This window comes from Heloderma suspectum, chromosome W (assembly GCF_057233095.1).
Source record: "Heloderma suspectum isolate Gila_16-S chromosome W, 16-S_ref, whole genome shotgun sequence".
Taxonomy (NCBI): Eukaryota; Metazoa; Chordata; class Lepidosauria; order Squamata; family Helodermatidae; genus Heloderma; species Heloderma suspectum.
In genome coordinates this window covers 63,857,087-63,876,272 of record NC_139475.1, presented here as the reverse complement: position 1 = coordinate 63,876,272, position 19,186 = coordinate 63,857,087, and the positions used below count along the sequence as shown (strand labels likewise).

At 45.7% G+C, this 19,186-nt stretch overlaps 1 protein-coding gene across 1 annotated transcript in view; it reads left to right on the top strand.

Annotated features, from left to right (window-relative positions):
- The first annotated feature begins 405 nt into the window (after window positions 1-405).
- The window catches only part of LOC146334086 (anoctamin-8-like), a 46,405-nt gene continuing 27,624 nt past the window's right edge, over window positions 406-19,186 (top strand). Inside the window, exons 1-2 of the mRNA XM_084824918.1 lie at window positions 406-3,694; window positions 13,459-13,591. Of these exons, the coding sequence (XP_084681044.1) occupies window positions 3,685-3,694; window positions 13,459-13,591 (143 nt within the window). The 5' untranslated portion in view covers window positions 406-3,684. The remainder of the gene's footprint in view (window positions 3,695-13,458; window positions 13,592-19,186) is intronic.

Here is a 19,186-nt window from a genome sequence, read left to right as displayed (position 1 = left end):
CAGTGACCCTTAAAAGGATGTGTTCTCACAAAAAACAGGAGGCAAGCTCATCTACTGCTCAAGACTTGCACCCCCTTGAGATGCATGTCAAACAAAGAAGGAAAAGTGTTTTGTTTTTTTAAAAAAAGATTCAGAATAGAGAGAGAAAACAGCAAAAAGCTCAAGGTCGAGCTGAGAGGAAAAAAAGAACAAGATCTGAAGCTGTTAATTAGAAAAATGTTGCAGGACAGTCTGGCTTTTAACAAAGCGTGGGAGCGTGAGAGTGTAAGGCTGAAGAAGTAGCTGTTAGCCTAGCGCGCCGAAAGGTGGGGCAGGAGAATTGCCCACAACGTTCTGAGTTGTGCAACATCATCACCTCGCCTAATTGAGATGAAATCCCTAAGAAATAGAAACTGAAAATGAAGACCCAGAAGATGAAGGTGCAAAATGGAGAATAAAGGTGAAGAATCAGCCCCCAGAGCACAGGCTAGACCCCTCTTCGAGTGAAAAGTGTGCCATAAGACTGTCCCAAGGCAGAATGAAGCGGAGAGACCACGTTGAAGATCTCTGTCAAGGTAGCCGTGTTTAGCTTTGAACTGTGTTAGAATTTCATAGAGCCTGTAGCTACTGACCATCGGCTATATGATTTCTGAAGAGCGTAACCGTTAAGCTTTTGCCCTGCAATGAAGAAATCTCACTGATTTGAGTGTCCAGTGTTACACTGCCTAAGTGTGTGTGCTGAAGAGACCGAGAAACCAGACAGCATGTTCCTGGCCAAGCCAAAATCACGCTACTACCATGCTCCTGGAAGCTGCAATAAACTGTGTAAGCTGGGAGACCCAACCTGATTGAGAAGAAGATATTGGAGCAACTGTCTTAAAAAACAATGAGATCTGTGTAGCTGGCTGGCTGACGCTGTCAGTGATGTTACAACTTTAAATTACGACTGTTTTCCTGTTTGAGACCCCAGCGAAGAAAGCTGACCCGAGTTATTTGTTGCCCGTGCCAAAGCAAGAATTTGGCTGCCCTGTACCTCATCGTGTCCTGTTTTAAGCTTGGGATTTACAAATACAGACAAACTGAGAAGCTTGCCTTTGAAGTCCTGCAAATCACCCCACCGCCTCCCCGAAGATTAATGGCTGCCTGAAAAATGCAAGTATAAGGCGATGCCCATCACTCCCCAGCGTCCTGAGTTTCGGCACTCAGTGTTTCAGTGCTTTCGTGTACCAGGTTAAAAGGAAAAAAAGAGTAAGTTTTTAAAATGTCTGTGAGAACCTGACAGAAGTAGAATAAAATTTACAGAGGAGTTGCCCAGGTTAAAGCGTCACGGCTAGAGAGCTGAGCTGTGCCGCTCTGTTTAGACAGAGGCCTTGCTAAAAAGTTAAAGGCCCTTGTCTGTCAGAAGGGGTGTAGGGCCACACTTCCCCTTTTTAAACTGATGCAAAAGTGGGGAGCCTTTGCTGGAAACATCTCATCTTCATTGCCCAGAGCCTTCTCTGTTTGCCTCCATCATTGTCTGGGCTTTTTAAAGACACTCTGCACATGGACTAAAATTTTAAATTGTCAAAGACTTGCCATGGACAGTGCTGTGAAGCTTTGGATAAACTTGAACTCTCATCGCTGTGGACCGTGTGTCTGTGTTTGTAGTCAGCTCAGTGTACAGCAGGCTGAGTTTGATCTATGACTTTTAGATTTCCTTCTGCCAGAACTCATGCAGCATAGAGTTGCCGAGGCAAAAATGGTGACCTAGAACTCTTTGCGTGTGTGGGTATGCCCGTCCCTTGATTTTGATGGGCCCTGAGCTTTCAGCCAGAAGAGCAGTATGATTGCTGGATCTGCTCCATCATGCCTTACCATGCAAAAAGTGCTTTCCATTCATTGTGTTAAATTGCAGAAAAAGTTTGTTGTGTATATTTTATGATTTCTTAGATATCATAAAATATATGTGATATTTGCAGATTAGTGTTAGTTGCAACTCCAAATGATACTGAGTGTATGGTTCCCAATGGATGACAAGGAGAAAAGACAAAGTCAAGTAGAGAAAGACAGAGGCAAGTAGAAAAGAGGGAATAGAGAAAGTAGCAGACAGATAGAGAAGGGGAAAAAAAAGAAGAAAGAAAAGGCAAGAGGCAAAGAAAAAACAAACATTTGTAGAGAAGAAGCGTGGCCATAGTTGCCCCCAGGGTGAATTAAGAAGCAGCTGATTGTGCCTGGAGCTTATTACCTGGGGTAAAGTAGCCACAATAATGTAATAGTTCTTTAAGATGGAGAAAATTGTAACCAGAAAGAGAAGAAGAGCCTATCCCAAATGTGTGTCATTGGGACTAGTGTAAGGCAGAAAGGTTTAAGTGAGTTTAACTTGAAAAAGACAAATAAAGAGACAAGGCTGGTGCATGGAAAAGAAAGTTTTAAGTAAAAAGTTTGAAACATGATCTGCAATACAGGCAGATCAGCAAGAAAAAGAAAGCAAAAGAAAGAGAGAAAAATTTATCTTCCCATACTAATAAATAAAAGTGTTATCAAGCACTTTGCTGGGAAGCGAAGTTGTTTACAGAAAGCTGTGCCTGAGAACCAAACACTTCTAGCCTATGCTGAAAATGCTTGCTAGTGTTGTGCTGCCTCATGAGTAACATGTATGGTATAAAACCCATTTAGCCCAATAGCTCGTGGTTCAGAGAAGCTGTCTGATCCAACCATTAAGTATGCCTGTGTGCTGTAAGTTACCCAATAAAGTCTCCTTGTAAGTACCCCCCCCCCCCCTGGAATCCCAAAACACAAGCGGGGCTAGAGCGCCTCACCCAGTATCAAACCCTGCTGTTAGAAGCCGTAAAGGCAGGTATGAAGAAGTCAGTTAATACGACCAAAGTGTCTAAAGTGCTGCAAGGTGCCACCGAGGCCCCAGAGCGTGCTTAGAGCGACTTTTAGATGCCTATCGCCAGTACACCCCCCAAGACCCAGAGGCCCAAGGAGATGTGGACGAGGAAAAGAAGACCCAGCAGAAGCAGAGGCACAGTGTGCCCAGTGTGGACAAGATAGACATTGGTGGCATGAATGCCCAAATAAAATGAATCAAATACACAAAGGAGAAAACCAAAAGAGCCAGAACGGGTGAAAAAGAAGACAGCTTGAAAGGGGCCGTGACATTGACTGTGAGGAGCCGTGACATTGACTTCATAATTGACACTAAAGTGGCATCAAGTGCAAGCAAATGTTAGCCTTAAACAAGAAGTCCAAACACTGAGCAAAGTTCTTCAAGCCCAGCATTGCCTTGTCTTAGAAAATAAGCCCCAATTCCCATCACAGAAGTTTATCCTTTCCAACCATGAAATGAAGTATGAGTTAAAAAGAGGAAAAATAACCCTTTAACTCCCAGATGGAGAGGACTGAAAACTGTCATACTTTCCACCCCCACAGCTATGAAAGTAGCTGGAGTTAAACCCTGAATACGTTAGACACGAGTCAAGAAAGCGAGAGGGGGGGAGTAGACTGTAAACAGAAATCCTGAAAATCCTCTAAAAAGTATTCTGAAAAAGCAGTAAGAAGACACAGGCTAGACCTTACTGTGGGCACCCCAAGAAACTGTCCTCCCTGCGTACGGTCAGACCTGCAGCTGGAGAATTGAAGAGAGGGACTAGACCCTACTGCAGCTTGCCAGGTGAATAGCTGCCCAGCGTACGGTCAGATCCCAAAGAAGATTAAATATACATGTTGTGGTGTTAGTAGTGTTGCATTGTGTTTCCTTAATAAGGTGCGAAAAAGGGGGGCCTGCCCCTAGAAAGGGGAAGTCTGTCCCAGCGATTCGCTGATAATTACTGGCTTCACCTGGCTAACATCACTAGAGTAAAGCATTTTTGTTTGCCAAGAGATATACCTGCAAACAGGTTTTTTATCTTTTTCTCCTCCATCATTTAATTTGACTAATAATGGTAATGCTGTAGATGTTCAAATCAATAATCTGCATGCATAATATAGTGGCTGACATAACAATGGGACAAAACAATTGGCTAAATTGGTTAACCCGTTGGCTTCCAGATCTTAGCTGGCTTAAGGCATTGTTCATCCTAATTCTACCAGTGTTGTTCATAGAGATACTGTTATGCCTTTGCATTCCTTGTCTTATGCGCTGTTTAACCAATCTGTTTTATGTCTCGGCTAGTAAAACTGCCGCCCTCTACGCTCTAATAGCTCAACAAGATATTAAGTAAGAGGGTTGCTATAAGAGTCCTGTGTTATGCTTCGCAAACCAGAATGTCTATTTGTGTAATGAAATGCTATAATTGTAATGAAATTATGCATTTAAGGGGGGAATGTAGCAGCCATATCGGGGGTCAGACTAAGTAGCCTCATGCAGTCTCATGCTTCATGTTCTTGCTGAGCTCTTTCTCCCTTGAATATATTGTTGTAAGCTGACGAGACACAGGAATTCCTTGTCTTGTCAAAGGTCATACAATTGTATATCTTGTTCTCTGCTGTTCTCTTCTGTTCTCTCCTTATCAGGGCTACCCTATAACCCAGTTCTTGTATTATGAACAATGGTGCTAGGAGAAGAAATGTTGAGGACTACAACAGAAATACAGGAGGAGGAGCTTGGTAGCCCCATCGAGAGCATCTGGGTTGAAATAAATGGAGCAAAGAATAAAAGGAACCTGGTGGTCGGAGTCTACTACCGGCCACCCAATCAAGGAGAAGCCAAGGATGAAACTTTTGAAAAGCAAATAGCCAATGTTTTAAGGAAGCATGATGTAGTAGTAATGGGGGACTTCAATTTCCCCGATATTTGTTGGGAGACAAATTCTGCAAAACATGGCCCCTCCAGGAAATTCCTGACTTGTGTGGCGGATAACTTCCTCCTACAGAAAGTAGAGGAAGGAACTAGAGGATCGGCTATCCTTGACTTGATCCTAACCAACAGAGATGACTTAGTGGATAAAGTAGCAGTTACAGGAACTCTGGGGGAAAGCGACCATGTTGTACTTGAGTTCTTGGTTCTAAGGGAAGCAAAAGCCGAGTGTAGTCAAACGCGTACCCTGGATTTTAGGAAAGCTGATTTTAATAAACTCAGAGCAATGATCAGTAAGGTCCCATGGCAAGCGATGCTAGCGAGAAAAGGAGTCCAAGATGGGTGGGAGCTTTTAAAAAAGGAAATTCTCAAGGCACAATCACAAGCAATTCCAACAAGAAGAAAAGGTGGAAGACAACAGAAGAAGCCAGTGTGGCTTCACAAAAAGCTTAGGGATGACCTGAAAACAAAAAAGGACACATATAGGAAGTGGAAAGAAGGCCAAGTAACAAAGGAAGAGTACAGGCAGGTAGCACAGAATTGCAGGGATGGCGTCAGGAAGGCTAAAGCGGAGAACGAGGTGAGGTTAGCGAGGGATGCTAAAAACAACAAAAAGGCTTTCTTCAGCTACGTGCATAGTAAAAGGCAGAGGAAAGAAATGGTTGTTCAGCTATTAAATAAGGATGGCAAAATGATAACAGAGGACAAAGAAAAGGCAGAGGTGCTCAATTCCTACTTTGGCTCAGTCTTCTCCCAAAAGAGGGTCTATGACCCCCCTGGCAAAGGCGAAGTACAGGCTGAAGGGGCAGGATTGCAGCTTGAGATCGACAGGCATATGGTCAAGGAACACCTCATTACTTTGAATGAGTTCAAATCTCCAGGGCCAGATGAACTGCATCCTAGAGTCATAAAGGAACTGGCAGAAGAGCTCTCAGAACCGCTGTCTATTCTCTTTGAGAAATCATGGAGGACCGGGGAAGTGCCAGATGACTGGAGGAGGGCTAAGTTGTCCCTATCTTCAAAAAGGGTAAAAAGGAGGAACCTGGGAACTACAGACCAGTCAGTCTGACATCAATCCCTGGGAAAATTCTGGAGCAGATCATAAAGCAATCCATCTGGAAGCACCTTGACAACAATGCAGTGATTACTCGAAGCCAACATGGATTTGTCAAGAACAAGTCCTGCCAGACAAATCTGATCTCATTTTTTGATCAAGTCACCTCCCTTGTAGACCGTGGGAATGCTGTAGACATCATATACCTCGACTTCAGCAAAGCTTTCGACAAAGTGCCCCATGATATCCTGATGAGCAAACTAGCTCGAAGTGGGCTAGATGAAACAACGATCCAGTGGATCCACAGTTGGCTACAGAATCGGACTCAAAGAGTGCTTATCAATGGGACCTTCTCAAGCTGGGGAGAGGTAACGAGTGGGGTACCGCAGGGCTCAGTCCTGGGCCTAGTGCTCTTCAATATTTTTATTAATGACTTGGAGGAGGAGGTGCAGGGAATGCTGATCAAATTTGCAGATGACACAAAATTGGGAGGGATAGCTAATACTTTGGAAGACAGAAACAAAATTCAAAGTGATCTGGATAGACTGGAGCGCTGGGCAGAAAACAACAGAATGACATTTTATAGGGATAAATGCCAAGTTCTGCACCAAGGAAAAAGAAACCAAATGCACAGTTACAAGATGGGGGATACGTGGCTCAACCACACTACGAGCGAGAAGGATCTTGGAATTGTCGTCGATCACAAGCTGAATATGAGCCAACAATGTGATGTGGCTGCAAAAAAGGCAAATGCTATTTTGGGCTGCATTCATAGAAGCATCGCTTCCAAATCCCGGGAAGTACTAGTTCCCCTCTACTCAGCACTGGTTAGGCCTCATCTGGAGTACTGTGTCCAGTTCTGGGCACCACACTTTAAGAAGGATGCAGACAAGCTGGAGAGGGTTCAAAGGAGGGCAACAAAGATGATCAGGGGACTGGAAACAAAGCCCTATGAAGAGAGACTGAAAGAACTGGGCATGTTTAGCCTTGAGAAGAGAAGACTGAGGGGAGATATGATAGCGCTCTTCAAGTACTTGAAAGGTTGTCACAGAGAAGAAGGCCAGGATCTCTTCTTGATCATCCCAGAGTGCAGGACACGGAATAATGGGCTCAAGTTACAGGAAGCCAGATTCCGACTGAACATCAGGAAAAACTTCCTGAGTGTCAGAGCAATACGGCAATGGAACCAATTACCTGGGGAGGTGGTGGGCTCTCCCACACTGGAGGCCTTCAAGACGAGGCTGGACAGCCATTTGTCAGGGATGCTCTGACTTGGATTCCTGCATTGAGCAGGGGGTTGGACTCGATGGCCTTGTAGGCCCCTTCCAACCCTACTATTCTATGATTCTATGATTCTATGACTGCAACCCCACGTGGGAGGGGGAGGAGGAGCCGTTTCATATGTGTCACAATGTCTATAAAACCAATGTGCTGATGTAAATCGGGGCTTCTGGCTCTTTGGAAATGATTCCAGCCTTAAGCCCATGCGTTAAATAAAGAAACTCTTTTTCCTTCACTCCGTGGTCTCTCTGACTCTGATTTCTGCAACAACAGCATCCCTGACAGGTGGCTGTCCAGCCTCGCCTTGAATGCCTCCAGTGTGGGAGAGCCCACCGCCTCCCTAGCTCATGGGTTCCATTGTCGTATTGCTCTAACAGTCAGGATGTTTTTCCTGATGTTCAGCCGGAATCCGGCTTCCTGTCACTTGAGCCCATGATTCCATGTCCTGCAGTCTGGGATGATCAAGAAGAGATCCTGGCCTTCCTCCCTGTGACAACCTTTCAAGGACTTGAAGAGCGCTATCATATCTCCCCTCAGTCTTCTCTTCTCAAGGCTAAACATGCCCAGTTCTTTCCATCTCTCCTCATAGGGCTTTGTTTCTAGTCCCCTGATCATCCTCGTTGCCCTCCTCTTGAACCCTCTCCAGCTTGTCTGCATCCTTCTTAAAGTGCGGTGCCCAGAACTGGACACAGTACTCCAGATGAGGCCTAACCAGTGCTGAGTAGAGGAGAACTAGTACTTCCCAGGATTTGGAAGCTATGCTTTATTAATGCAGCCCCAAATAGCATTTGCCTTTTTTGCAGCCACATCACATTGTTGGCTCATATTCAGCTTGTGATCGACAACAGTTCCAAGATCCCTCTCGCTTGTAGTGTTGTTGAGCCACGTATCCCCCATCTTGTAACTGTGCATTTGGTTTCTTTTTCCTAGGTGCAGAACTTGGCATTTATCCCTATTAAATGTAATTCTGTTGTTTTCTGCCTAGCGCTCCAGTCTATCCAGATCACTTTGAATTTTGTTTCTGTCTTCCAAAGTATTAGCTATCCCGCCCAATTTTGTGTCATCTGCAAATTTGATCAGCATTCCCTGCACCTCCTCCTCCAAGTCATTCATAAAAATGTTGAAGAGCACTGGGCCCAGGACTGAGCCCTGCGGTACCCCGCTCATTCCCTCTCCCCAGTTGGAGAAGATCGCATTGATAAGCACTCTTTGAGTCCAATTCTGTAGCCAACTGTGGATCCACTGGATCGTTGTTTCACCTAGCCCACTTTGAGCTAGTTTGCTCATCAGGATATCATGGGGCACTTTGTCGAAAGCTTTGCTGAAGTTGAGGTATGTTATGGGCAAAGCATTCCCACGGTCCACAAGGGAGGTTACCTGATCAAAAAATGAGATCAGATTCGTCTGGCAGGATTTGTTCTTGACAAATCCATGCTGGCTTTGAGTAATCCCTGCATTGTTTTCAAGGTGCTTCCAGATGGATTGCTTTATCATCTGCTCCAGAATTTTCCCAGGGATTGATGTCAGACTGACTGGTCTGTAGTTCCCAGGTTCCTCCTTTTTACCCTTTTTGAAGATAGGGACAACTTAGCCCTCCTCCAGTCATCTGGCACTTCCCCTGTCCTCCATGATTTCTCCAAGAGAATAGACAGCGGTTCTGAGAGTTCTTCTGCCAGTTCCTTTATGACTCGAGGGTGCAGTTCATCTGGCCCTGGAGATTTGAACTCATTCAAAGACATTAGGTGTTCCTTGACCATATGCCTATCGATCTCAAGCTGCAATCCTGCCCCTTCAGCCTGTACTTTGCCTTTGCCAGGGGGCTCATAGACCCTCTTTTGGGAGAAGACTGAGCCAAAGTAGGAATTGAGCCCTTCTGCCTTTTCTTTGTCATCTGTTATCATTTTGCCATCCTTATTTAATAGCTGAACCACCATTTCTTTCCTTTGTCTTTTACTATGCAAGTAGCTGAAGAAAGCCTTTTTGTTGCTCTTAGCATCCCTCGCTAACCTCAGCTCATTCTCAGCTTTAGCCTTCCTGATGCCATCCCTGCAATTCTGTGCTACCTGCCTGTACTCTTCCTTTGTTGCTTGGCCTTCCTTCCACTTCCTATATGTGTGCTTTTTTGTTTTCAGGACATCTCTAAGCTTTTTGTGAAGCCACATTGGCTTCTTCTGTTGTCTCCCACCTTTTCTTCTTGTTGGAATTGTTTGTAATTGTGCCTTGAGAATTTCCTTTCTTAAAAGCTCCCACCCATCTCTGACTCCTTTTCTCGTTAAGAGCTGCTTGCCGTGGGACCTTACTGATCATTGTTCTGAGTTTATTAAAATCAGCTTTCCTAAAATCCTGGGTATATATCTAGCTACGCTTGGCTTTTTCTTCCCTTAGAACCAAGAACTCTACTTTACAACTCTATTCTAACTGCTACTTTATCCACTAAGTCATCTCTGTTGGTTAGGATCAAGTCAAGGATAGGCAATCCTCTAGTTCCTTCCTCTACTTTCTGTAGGAGGAAGTTATCCGCCACACAAGTCAGGAATTTCCTGGAGGGGCCATGTTTTGCAGAATTTGTCTCCCAACAAATATCGGGGAAATTGAAGTCCTCCATTACTACTACATCCTGCTTCCTTCAAACATTGACTATTTGCTTTTCAAAAGTTTCATCCTCATCTTCTCCTTGATAGGGTGGCCAGTAGTAGACTCCGACCACCAGGTTCCTTTTCTTCTTTGCTCCATTTATTTTGATCCAGATGCTCTCGATGGGGCTCCCAAGCTCATCCTCCTGTATTTCTGTGCAGAGATAGGTATTTTTCACATACAGTGCAACCCCACCTCCCTTTCTGTTCCTCCTGTTCTTTTTGAACAAGTTATATCCTTCAACTGCTGTATTTCCAGTCATGGAAGTCATCCCTCCAAGTCTCAGTTACGCCTATCAAGTCATAATTTCCCTCCTGTATTAAGAGTTCAGGTTCGTTCTGTTTGTTTCCCATACTCTGGGCATTAGTATATAGACATCGAAGACCAGGTGCTTCATAGTCTGGCTGTCTTCCTACATGTTTTCGAAGACTATTATTGGGCGCTCTCAGAGCTGTTCTCTCCGTTGCGGTGCATGAGCCTTCGTCCACTGTTACCCCCAACTTTACGTCTCCCTTCCCCGTAGGATTCAGTTTAAAGCCCTACTGATGAAGTTCTTCATGCTGTGGCCAAACACATCCTTCCCAGCCCTTGTGAGGTGCAACCCGTCCCTTGCCAACAGCCCATCTTCCAGGAAGTATAGCCCGTGGTCCCAGAATCCAGATCTCTCGCACCGGCACCTCCTTCTGTGTTGCACCGGCCGTGGGCGTTGAACTCTTAGGTTAGAAGTGCCAAGACAGTGATACATCAGACTCAAAGGTTTGCTTACAAGGAGACTTCATTGGGTAACTTCCAGCACACGGGCGTACCCAATGGCTGGATCAGACAGCTTCTCTGAACCCCGAGCCACTGGGCACAATGGGTCTTAGACTCTACAGGTTAGCGATAAGCAGCGCTTCAGCAGCACGCGCCCCGACGTTCATTCCCAGCGTAGGCTGACAGCGCTTGGTTCTCAGCACGGCCACCTGCAGCTTTGAGGTAAACGAACTCTGCTTCTCAGGTGTGGCCTGATAAGGCTTCCTCCTCATTAGCGAGGAATGTGCTGAGAAGGCTGTTATCGGCCCTTTGACTCATCTGCATGTGCTCAGAGGCTTACTAGCATGGGAATTGCACCAATAATGAACTTCAGCACGCATTGTGGATCTCTAGGCCCCTCTAACTCTGCAAATGACTTGGCTATGCTCCTGGGGCCAATACACCTTTGTAGCCAGTCATTCACCCAGAGTATTTTCCTTTCCCTTTCTATCATTCTTCTAACTACTAGAAGGATGGATGACAAAACTATCCAGGCTCCAAAGTTCTTGAGTTTCCTGCCCACAGCTTCAAAGTCTGACGTGATTTATTTGTAGCTCCGCTTGGCGGTATCATTTGTTCCCACGTGGATGAGAAGAAGGGCATACCTGTCAGTGGGCTTTATGAGGGCAGGCAACCTTTCAGTCACGTCTCTAATCTGTCCTCCCGGGAGACAACATACCTGGCGAGTCCACGGGTCTTCCCGACATACTTGGGTCTCGATCCCACGCAGCAAGGAATCTCCCACTACTACTACTCTTCTTGTAGCTGTAGGCCTGGGTTTCATTGCCTCTGCTTGGCTGACCTTCAGCCTTTTGCTCACTCTCATGCAGGTTCCCCTGTAATTCTCCAGTCTCATCCTCAAGTACCTGGAAACTAGGAGTTCCTAGTTCCACTGCCTCCACTGGTGCCGGGTGTCTTCTAGTTCTTCTGCTCCTAACTGTCACCCTTTTCCAAGGAGCATCCTCTGCTTCATTTTTCCTCACCTCAGCAGTTTCCTCTTCTGTCCCAGCTTGCTGTTGCTCTTCAAGCTTCTGGTCTTCGCTTTGCTGCCGTAGTTCCCCCATTCTGTCCAAGAACTCTTCCTGTTCTCTTATTCCCCGGGGGGTCGCCACTCGCCACTCCAGTCCTCTTACTTTCTCTTCCAGCAGCGTGATCAATTTGTACTTGTTGCAGGTGTAGGCCAGGTTGTTCTCGGGCAAGAAAACAGACATGGCACACGCCTTGCAGGTCACCACCACTGGAGAGTCTTGTCCTTCCATAGCCTCTTTTCCCTTTTTGTGTCTAGCTTCTTGGTTGTTCTAGAGTAGCCTGTGCCTGGTCCTCTACTCACTCTTTGCTGTTGTCTCCTTTGCCTCCTTTGCCTCCTCTTCTACTGCAACTCCCCTGGCCAACCCCCGTTTGCTCGCTCTGGTCGCTCGCTCTCTGGTAGCTTGCTTTCTTTATAGCCCCTGGACCAGCTGGAGCAGCTTCCTCTGCTCTGCTCAGCTAGGAGGCAGGAAGCAGACTGAAACTCCCCGCCCACACGGCTGCTGGGAGTATTCAGGCCACGCCCCCCTCAATTCAATTGGAGCTCTCAGGAGCACATGGTGAGCACACGGCAACTTGGAATGGAAGGTCCCCTGGGCTTACTCCAGCCCACTCACCACTTTGGTTCCTCTTCCACTGCAACTCCCCTGGCCAACTCCTGTTTGCTCCCCCTGTCCGCTCGCTCGCTTGTACAGCCCCTGGACCAGCTGCAGCAGCTTCCTCTGCTCTGCTCTGCTCAGCTGGGAGGCGGGAAACAAAGTGCACAACTTTAGGCTTAAACATTCCGTGATGTGTCCTGGAAAATGTAACATACGAAGGAGCTGGGCATATCTGTGCATGGATGCATGAGATTGCAAAGAAGTGTGTGTGTGTGTGTGTGTGTGTGTGTGTGTGTGTGTGTAAGACTTAAGAATGTGTCATGATTAAAAGAACTCTTGGGTCACAATCCTACACACCTTTTGACAGAAAAACAAGTCCTACAACGCCCAGTATGGCTGTTTGGGGAACGCTGGGAGTTGTAGGACTTTTTTTTCCTGTCGAAACATGCATAGGATTGCACCCTAGTCAATGAATCCATGTGTGCATTAGCTGATGAACTCTTCATTGATTTGTATATGGATACAAACACTTTCCCCAAAGGAAAACGTGCCTCCTGTGTTTGCAGGTGTTTCTTGAGCATCTCTCAGCTGCGCCATCTTAGAAGACGCATTCCCTCTCAAGGGAGATGCAAGCAGGATGCTTCTTTGAAGGCGAGGCCTGCCATGCCACAATTTTTGTGAGGATGTGTTGAAAAATAATTTAATCCATTTCTTAGCCACCTTCATCAGCAAGCATTCAAGGCCAGAGTCTTCCCATGGCAGTTTACAGCACTGAAAAAATGTCTTCATAAAATCATGCTCAGTCTTAACAACTTCAAAGAAAAGCCAGGCGTCTCCTGGACGCCTTTTAAATCAGGGGTGTCAAACCTCTTTCAGCCTGGGCGCTGAATTCAGGTTTAGAGAAGCACTCGGGGGGGGGGGGGACACATTTCAGTGGCGGGCAAGGCCATAATTCCAAGAAACACTGGCCTATTTTAGCATCAGGCTCTTCCTTCCAGCAATTCCACCTTTGGGGAGGCATTTCGACCTTTTAGAATGGGAAAGAAAACAATGCAACAGCCAGGAAACCACCAAACGACTGTCAGTCGGGGGAAAGGGTGTGGGGCCAGGAAAAAGGAGTGTGGCCATCTGGGGACCCCAGGCGGGCCAGATGTGGCCCTCAGACCAAAGGTTCTACATCCCTGTTTTAAGTTGATCCAGAGATTTCTAGTCCACGAACCTAACCATTTCAAATTGACGCACCGTTGCCACATTAACGTGTGCGTATTTGTATCTCACCTCCTTGCTGTCTTCCCAAATTCTCACTTGGCCAGACACCACAGATGACCACACGCTTCTCTGGCTGCTGAACCACATCCGTCTGGGCATCCCTGAACTTATCATCCAGATCCGGCAACACAAGCACACCCGGGTCTATGCCTTTTTCTTCATGGCTACGTACGAGAGGCAAGTCATGTCCGGAGGGTGGCCAAGGGGACTGGGGGGTGGCAGGGGTGGCAGAGAGGGAGGGAGCATGAGAATTGAACCTCAGAGTACAGTTGCGCACGGATAGGGGGATGGGATAAAGTTCAGCCACAGAGGAAAAGAATGGAAATGGGTGTCTTATCAGATTCTTCAGTTTGGTTTTATTATTGATCACCCTAGGTCGTCACAATATAACAGAGAGGTTGGATTCTGGATGTAGTCCCATTTAAGAGTAGACCCATTGAAACCCCTGGGACTTGGGTTCGTCACAACTAACGTACATCCCTTTGATTTCAGTTGGGCCTACTCTAAGTATGACTAAAGCAGGAACCAAGCCAGACAAAAAAAATCTATGTATTACAAAATTAAAAATGAAGAAATTAAACACAAATCGGAGAAAATGGCTAATGATCTAGAACTAACAAACGTAACCTAAAAATTAAATTCCATAATTTATTATTTAATCTATTTATTTGTTACATTTATATCCCGCCTTTCCTCCAAGGAGCGCAGGGCGGCTTACATGGTCTTTCTCCTCTTCTCCATTTTAGCTTCACAACAACCCTGTGAGGTAGGTCAGGCTGAGAGTCAGGGACTGGCCCAGAATCACCCAGTGAGCTTCATGGCCAAGTGGGGACTTGAACCCGGGTTCCCCAGTCGCCAGTACCTACTTTCAATTTTTATAAAAGGGGCTGTTAACCCAACCAAGGATAAAACATCTAAGGCTAAAATTAAAAAACACACACAATGAAACTTTTCCAGAGCAACCTTTGACATTATATGATGTTAAACAGATTTATTTTACGCTAACCTATTTATTTATTTATTTATTTATTTATTTAATATCTTGCCCTTCATACAAACAAAATTCCTAGGACAGGTGAAAACAACCAATGATACAATAATAGCAAAAAATAAAATAAACCTCTAGTAAAACAAAGTAACAGTAGCATTAATGCTGGGGAAAACAAAAAAGTCTTACCTGGAACTAGGATAATGAAGTTGGCGCCAGGCATACCCCTTGGGAAAGGCTGTTACAAAGTTTATTTCTTTATTACATTTTTATACCGCCCAATAGTCAAAGCTCTCTGGGCAGATCACAACAATGAAAACCATAAAATACTTGACAATAAAATACAGATGATAAAATGCAGTGAAAAAGTTTAAAACAACAATATAAAAATAACCAAATCAAGCTAGAGGTGATGCACAAATTTAAAATACAATACCAGATAAAACCCCTTCATGGATCACTGCCTTGTTGTGGAGAAGGGGCTTGCGTAACTCAGTGAAGCCATAAGCTATGCCGTGCAGGGCCACCCAAGACGGACGGGTCATGGCGGAGAGTTCTGACAAAACGTGGTCCACTGGAGAAGGAAATGGCAACCCACTCCAGTATTCTTGCCAAGAAAACCCCATGGAACGTATCACAAGGCTAAACGAGATGACGCCGGAAGATGAGCCCCTCAGGTCGGAAGGTGTCCAATATACTACTGGGGAAGAGCAGGGGGTATTTCCAAGTAGCGCCAGAAAGAGTGAAGCGGCTGGGCCAAAGCCGAAAGGACACTCAGCTGTGGATGTGTCTGGTGGTGAACAGAAAGTCCGATGCTGTAAAGAACAATATTGTTTAGGAACCTGGAATGTCAGATCAATGAATCAAGGTAAGCTGGAGGTGGTCAAGCATGAGATGGCAAGATTGAACATCGACATCTTGGGAATCAGCGAACTCAAATGGACAGGCATGGGCGAATTTAATTCAGTGACCATTATATCTACTACTGTGGGCAAGAATCCCTTAGAAGAAATGGAGTAGCACTCATAGTCAACAAAAGGGTGGGAAAAGCAGTACTGGGGTACAATCTCAAAAATGATAGAATGATCTCAGTACGAATCCAAGGCAAACCATTCAACATCACAGTAATTCAAGTCTATGCCCCAACCACTGATGCCGAAGAAGCTGAGGTTGATGGGTTCTATGAAGACCTACAACACCTTCTAGAACTAACACCAAAAAAAGATGTCCTCTTCATCAAAGGGGATTGGAATGCTAAAGTAGGAAGTCAAGAAATCACCGGAATAACAGGCAGGCATGGCCTTGGTGTACAAAATGAAGCAGGACAAAAGCTAATAGAGTTTTGCCAAGAGAACACGCTGATCATAGCAAACACTCTTTTCCAACAGCACAAGAGGCGACTCTACACATGGACATCACCAGATGGTCAATATCGAAATCAGATTGATTATGTCCTTTGCAGCCAAAGATGGAGAAGCTCTATACAGTCAGTCAAAACAAGACCTGGAGCTGACTGTGGCTCAGATCATGAGCTTCTTGTTGCAAAATTTCGGCTTAAATTGAAGAACGTAGGGAAAACCAGTAAACCATTCAGGTATGACCTAAATCATATCCCTTATGAATATACAATGGAGGTGAGGAATAGATTTTAGGGATTAGACCTGATAGACAGAGTGCCTGAGGAACGATGGACGGAGGTCCGTAACATTGTTCAGGAGGCAGCAACTCAACCCATCCCAAAGAAAAAGAAATACAGGAAAGCCAAGTGGCTGTCTGATGAGGCTGTCTGATGAGCTGACGAAAGAAGGGAAGCGAAAAGCAAGGGAGAAAGGGGAAGATATACCCAACTGAATGCAGAGTTCCAGAGAATAGCAAGGAGAGACAAGAAGGCCTTCTTAAATGAACAATGCAAAGAAATCGAGGAAAACAACAGAATGGGAAAGACTAGAGATCTCTTCAAGAAAATCGGAGATCTCAAGGGAACGTTTTGTGCAAAGACAGGCATGATAAAGGACAAAGAAGGCAGGGACCTAACAGAAGCAGATGAGATTAAGAAGAGGTGGAAAGAATACACAGAAGAACTATACAGGAAAGATCTGAATGTCCCTGATAGCCATGATAGTGCGGTCACTGAACTTGAGCTGGACATCCTAGAGAGTGAAGTCAAGTGGGCCTTAGGAAGCATTACTAACAACAAAGCTAGCAGAGATGACAGTATCCCAGCTGAGCTATTTAAAATCCTAAAAGATGATGCTGTTGAAGTGCTGCACTCAATATGCCAACAAATGTGGAACACTCAACAGTGGCCACAAGACTGGGAAAGGTCAGTTTACATTCCAATTCCAGAGAAGGGCAATGCCAGAGAGTGTTCAAACTACCGCACAATTGTGCTCATTTCACATGCCAGCAAGGTGATGCTCAAAATCCTACAGCTAGGCTTCAGCAGGATGTGAACCGAGAACTACCGGAAGTACAAGCTGGGTTTCGAAGAGGCAGAGGAACTAGAGATCAAATCGCCAACATTCGCTGGATCATGGAGAAAGCAAGAGAATTCCAGAAAATCGTCTATTTCTGCTTCATTGACTACGCTAAAGCCTTTGATTGTGTGGATCACAACAAACTGTGGCAAATTCTGAAAGTGATGGGAGTACCAGACCACCTTATCTGTCTCCTGAGAAACCTGTACCAGGGTCAAGAAGCAAAAGTAGGAACCAGACATGGAACAACCGAGTGGTTCAAAATTGGGAAAGGAGTACGACAAGGCTGCATATTGTCACCCTGCTTATTTAACTTATATGCAGAGTACATCATGAGAAACGCCGGGTTGGATGAATCAGAGGTCGGAATTAAGATTGCCGGGAGAATTATCAACAACCTCCGATATGCAGACAATACCACCCTAATGGCAGAAAGCGAAGAGGATCTCAAGAGCCTCTTGTTGAGGGTGAAAGAGGAGAGTGCAAAAGCTGGTTTGAAACTCAACATTAAAAAAACTAAGATCATGGCATCTGGCCCCATCACTTCTTGGCATATAGAAGGGGAAGAAATGGAAGCAGTGCCAGATTTTATTTTCTTGGGCTCCAAGATCACCACAGATGGTAACTGTAGCCATGAAATTAAAAGACGCTTGCTCCTTGGGAGGAAAGCTATGGCCAACCTAGACAGCATAGTAAGAAGCAGAGACATCACCTTGCTGACAAAGGTCCGTCTAATCAAAGCTATGGTTTTCCCAGTAGTAATGTATGGCTGTGAGAGCTGGACTATAAGGAAGGCTGTGCGCCGAAGAATTGATGCTTTCGAACTGTGGTGCTGGAGAAGACTCTTACGAGTCCCCTGGACTGCAAGGAGGTCCAATCAGTCCATCCTAAAGGAAATCAACCCTGACTGCTCATTGGAAGGACAGATACTGAAGCTGAAGCTCCAATATTTTGGCCACCTAATGTGAAGAGAAAACTCTCTGGAAAAGACCCTGATGCTGGGACAGACTGAAGGCAAAAGGAGAAGGGGACAGCAGAGGATGAGATGGCTAGATAGCATCACCGATGCAATGAATATGAACTTGAGCACGCTCCGGGAGAGAGCGCAGGACAGGGAGGCCTGGCGTGTTATGGTCCATGAGGTCGCAAAGAGTCGGACACGACTGAACAACAACAACCAGATAAAAACAAACTGGAAAATTAAAAGGCATAAAAAGGTCTTTGCCCGGTGGTGAAATGAGCCCACCTTAGGTTGCAGGCAAACCTCTCTAGGAAGTTCATTCCACAACTGGGGTGTCACAGCAGAAAAGGCCCTTTTCTTAGGAGCCATCCAAAGCTCATGGAGCCCTCACTCCATGTCCTGCCCTCAGTGGTGGGACAAAGAAAACAGCACCCCACAGGTCTAAGGGCCCCGGGCAGGCTCTAGGACACTGGCTTCTACAGAGCAGAAATCACCGGTCTGTTTTGACCAGGGCTATCTACTCTGATAAACAGGGTCTCGGGAAAAGAGGGTCTCTTCCCCCGTTACCCGATCCTTTTAAACTGGAGGGGTGGGAAATTGAATCTGGGACGTTCAGCATGCAAAACCTGCAACTCACCAATGATCGTATGCTATGGAACCACGGATGGACGAAAATCCAGTTCTGGGAATTTCACCAATGAATGCAGGGGAGAGTGAGAGAGAAAGGGTTGAATGGAACATGGGAAGCGTTCTGTGACATTTCAGGGCCCTCTACCATGTCCCCAGGCCCCTAGAGGTCATGGGGTCCCTCGAGGTCATGGGGTCCCTCACTCAGTTTGGCCCTCCAGATCCGGATCTGAACCAACCTAAATTTCCGCTGGCACCTGCTGGTTTACGGAGAGGATTCTCCCACTCTGTTGAATGGTATCTTCCCCAGACCTGGTGCCCTGCAAATGTTTTGAACTCTAGCTCCCAGCAGCCCCAGACAGCATGGTGAATCACCAGGGATGCTGGGAGTTGTAGTCCAAAACATCTGAAGGGCACCAGGTTGTGAATGGCTGATCTGGCAACGGCCCTCCTACCTCCAGGAGATTTATTTATTTCTATACCCCCCAATAGCTGAAGCTTTCTGAGTGGTTCAGAGAAATTAAAACCACAAAGTGCAGCAGAAAACAATATAAAATATGAAAGCTTAAAACCGCAGTAGAACCAGAATAAAACCTAGCAGCAATGCAGAGATTGAAAATACAGATTTAAAACACCAAAGCTAAAAGACTAAGAAGCTAGAATGCTAAAATAGTGGGAGAATAAAAAGGGCTTCACCTGGTGCCGGAATGAGAACAACA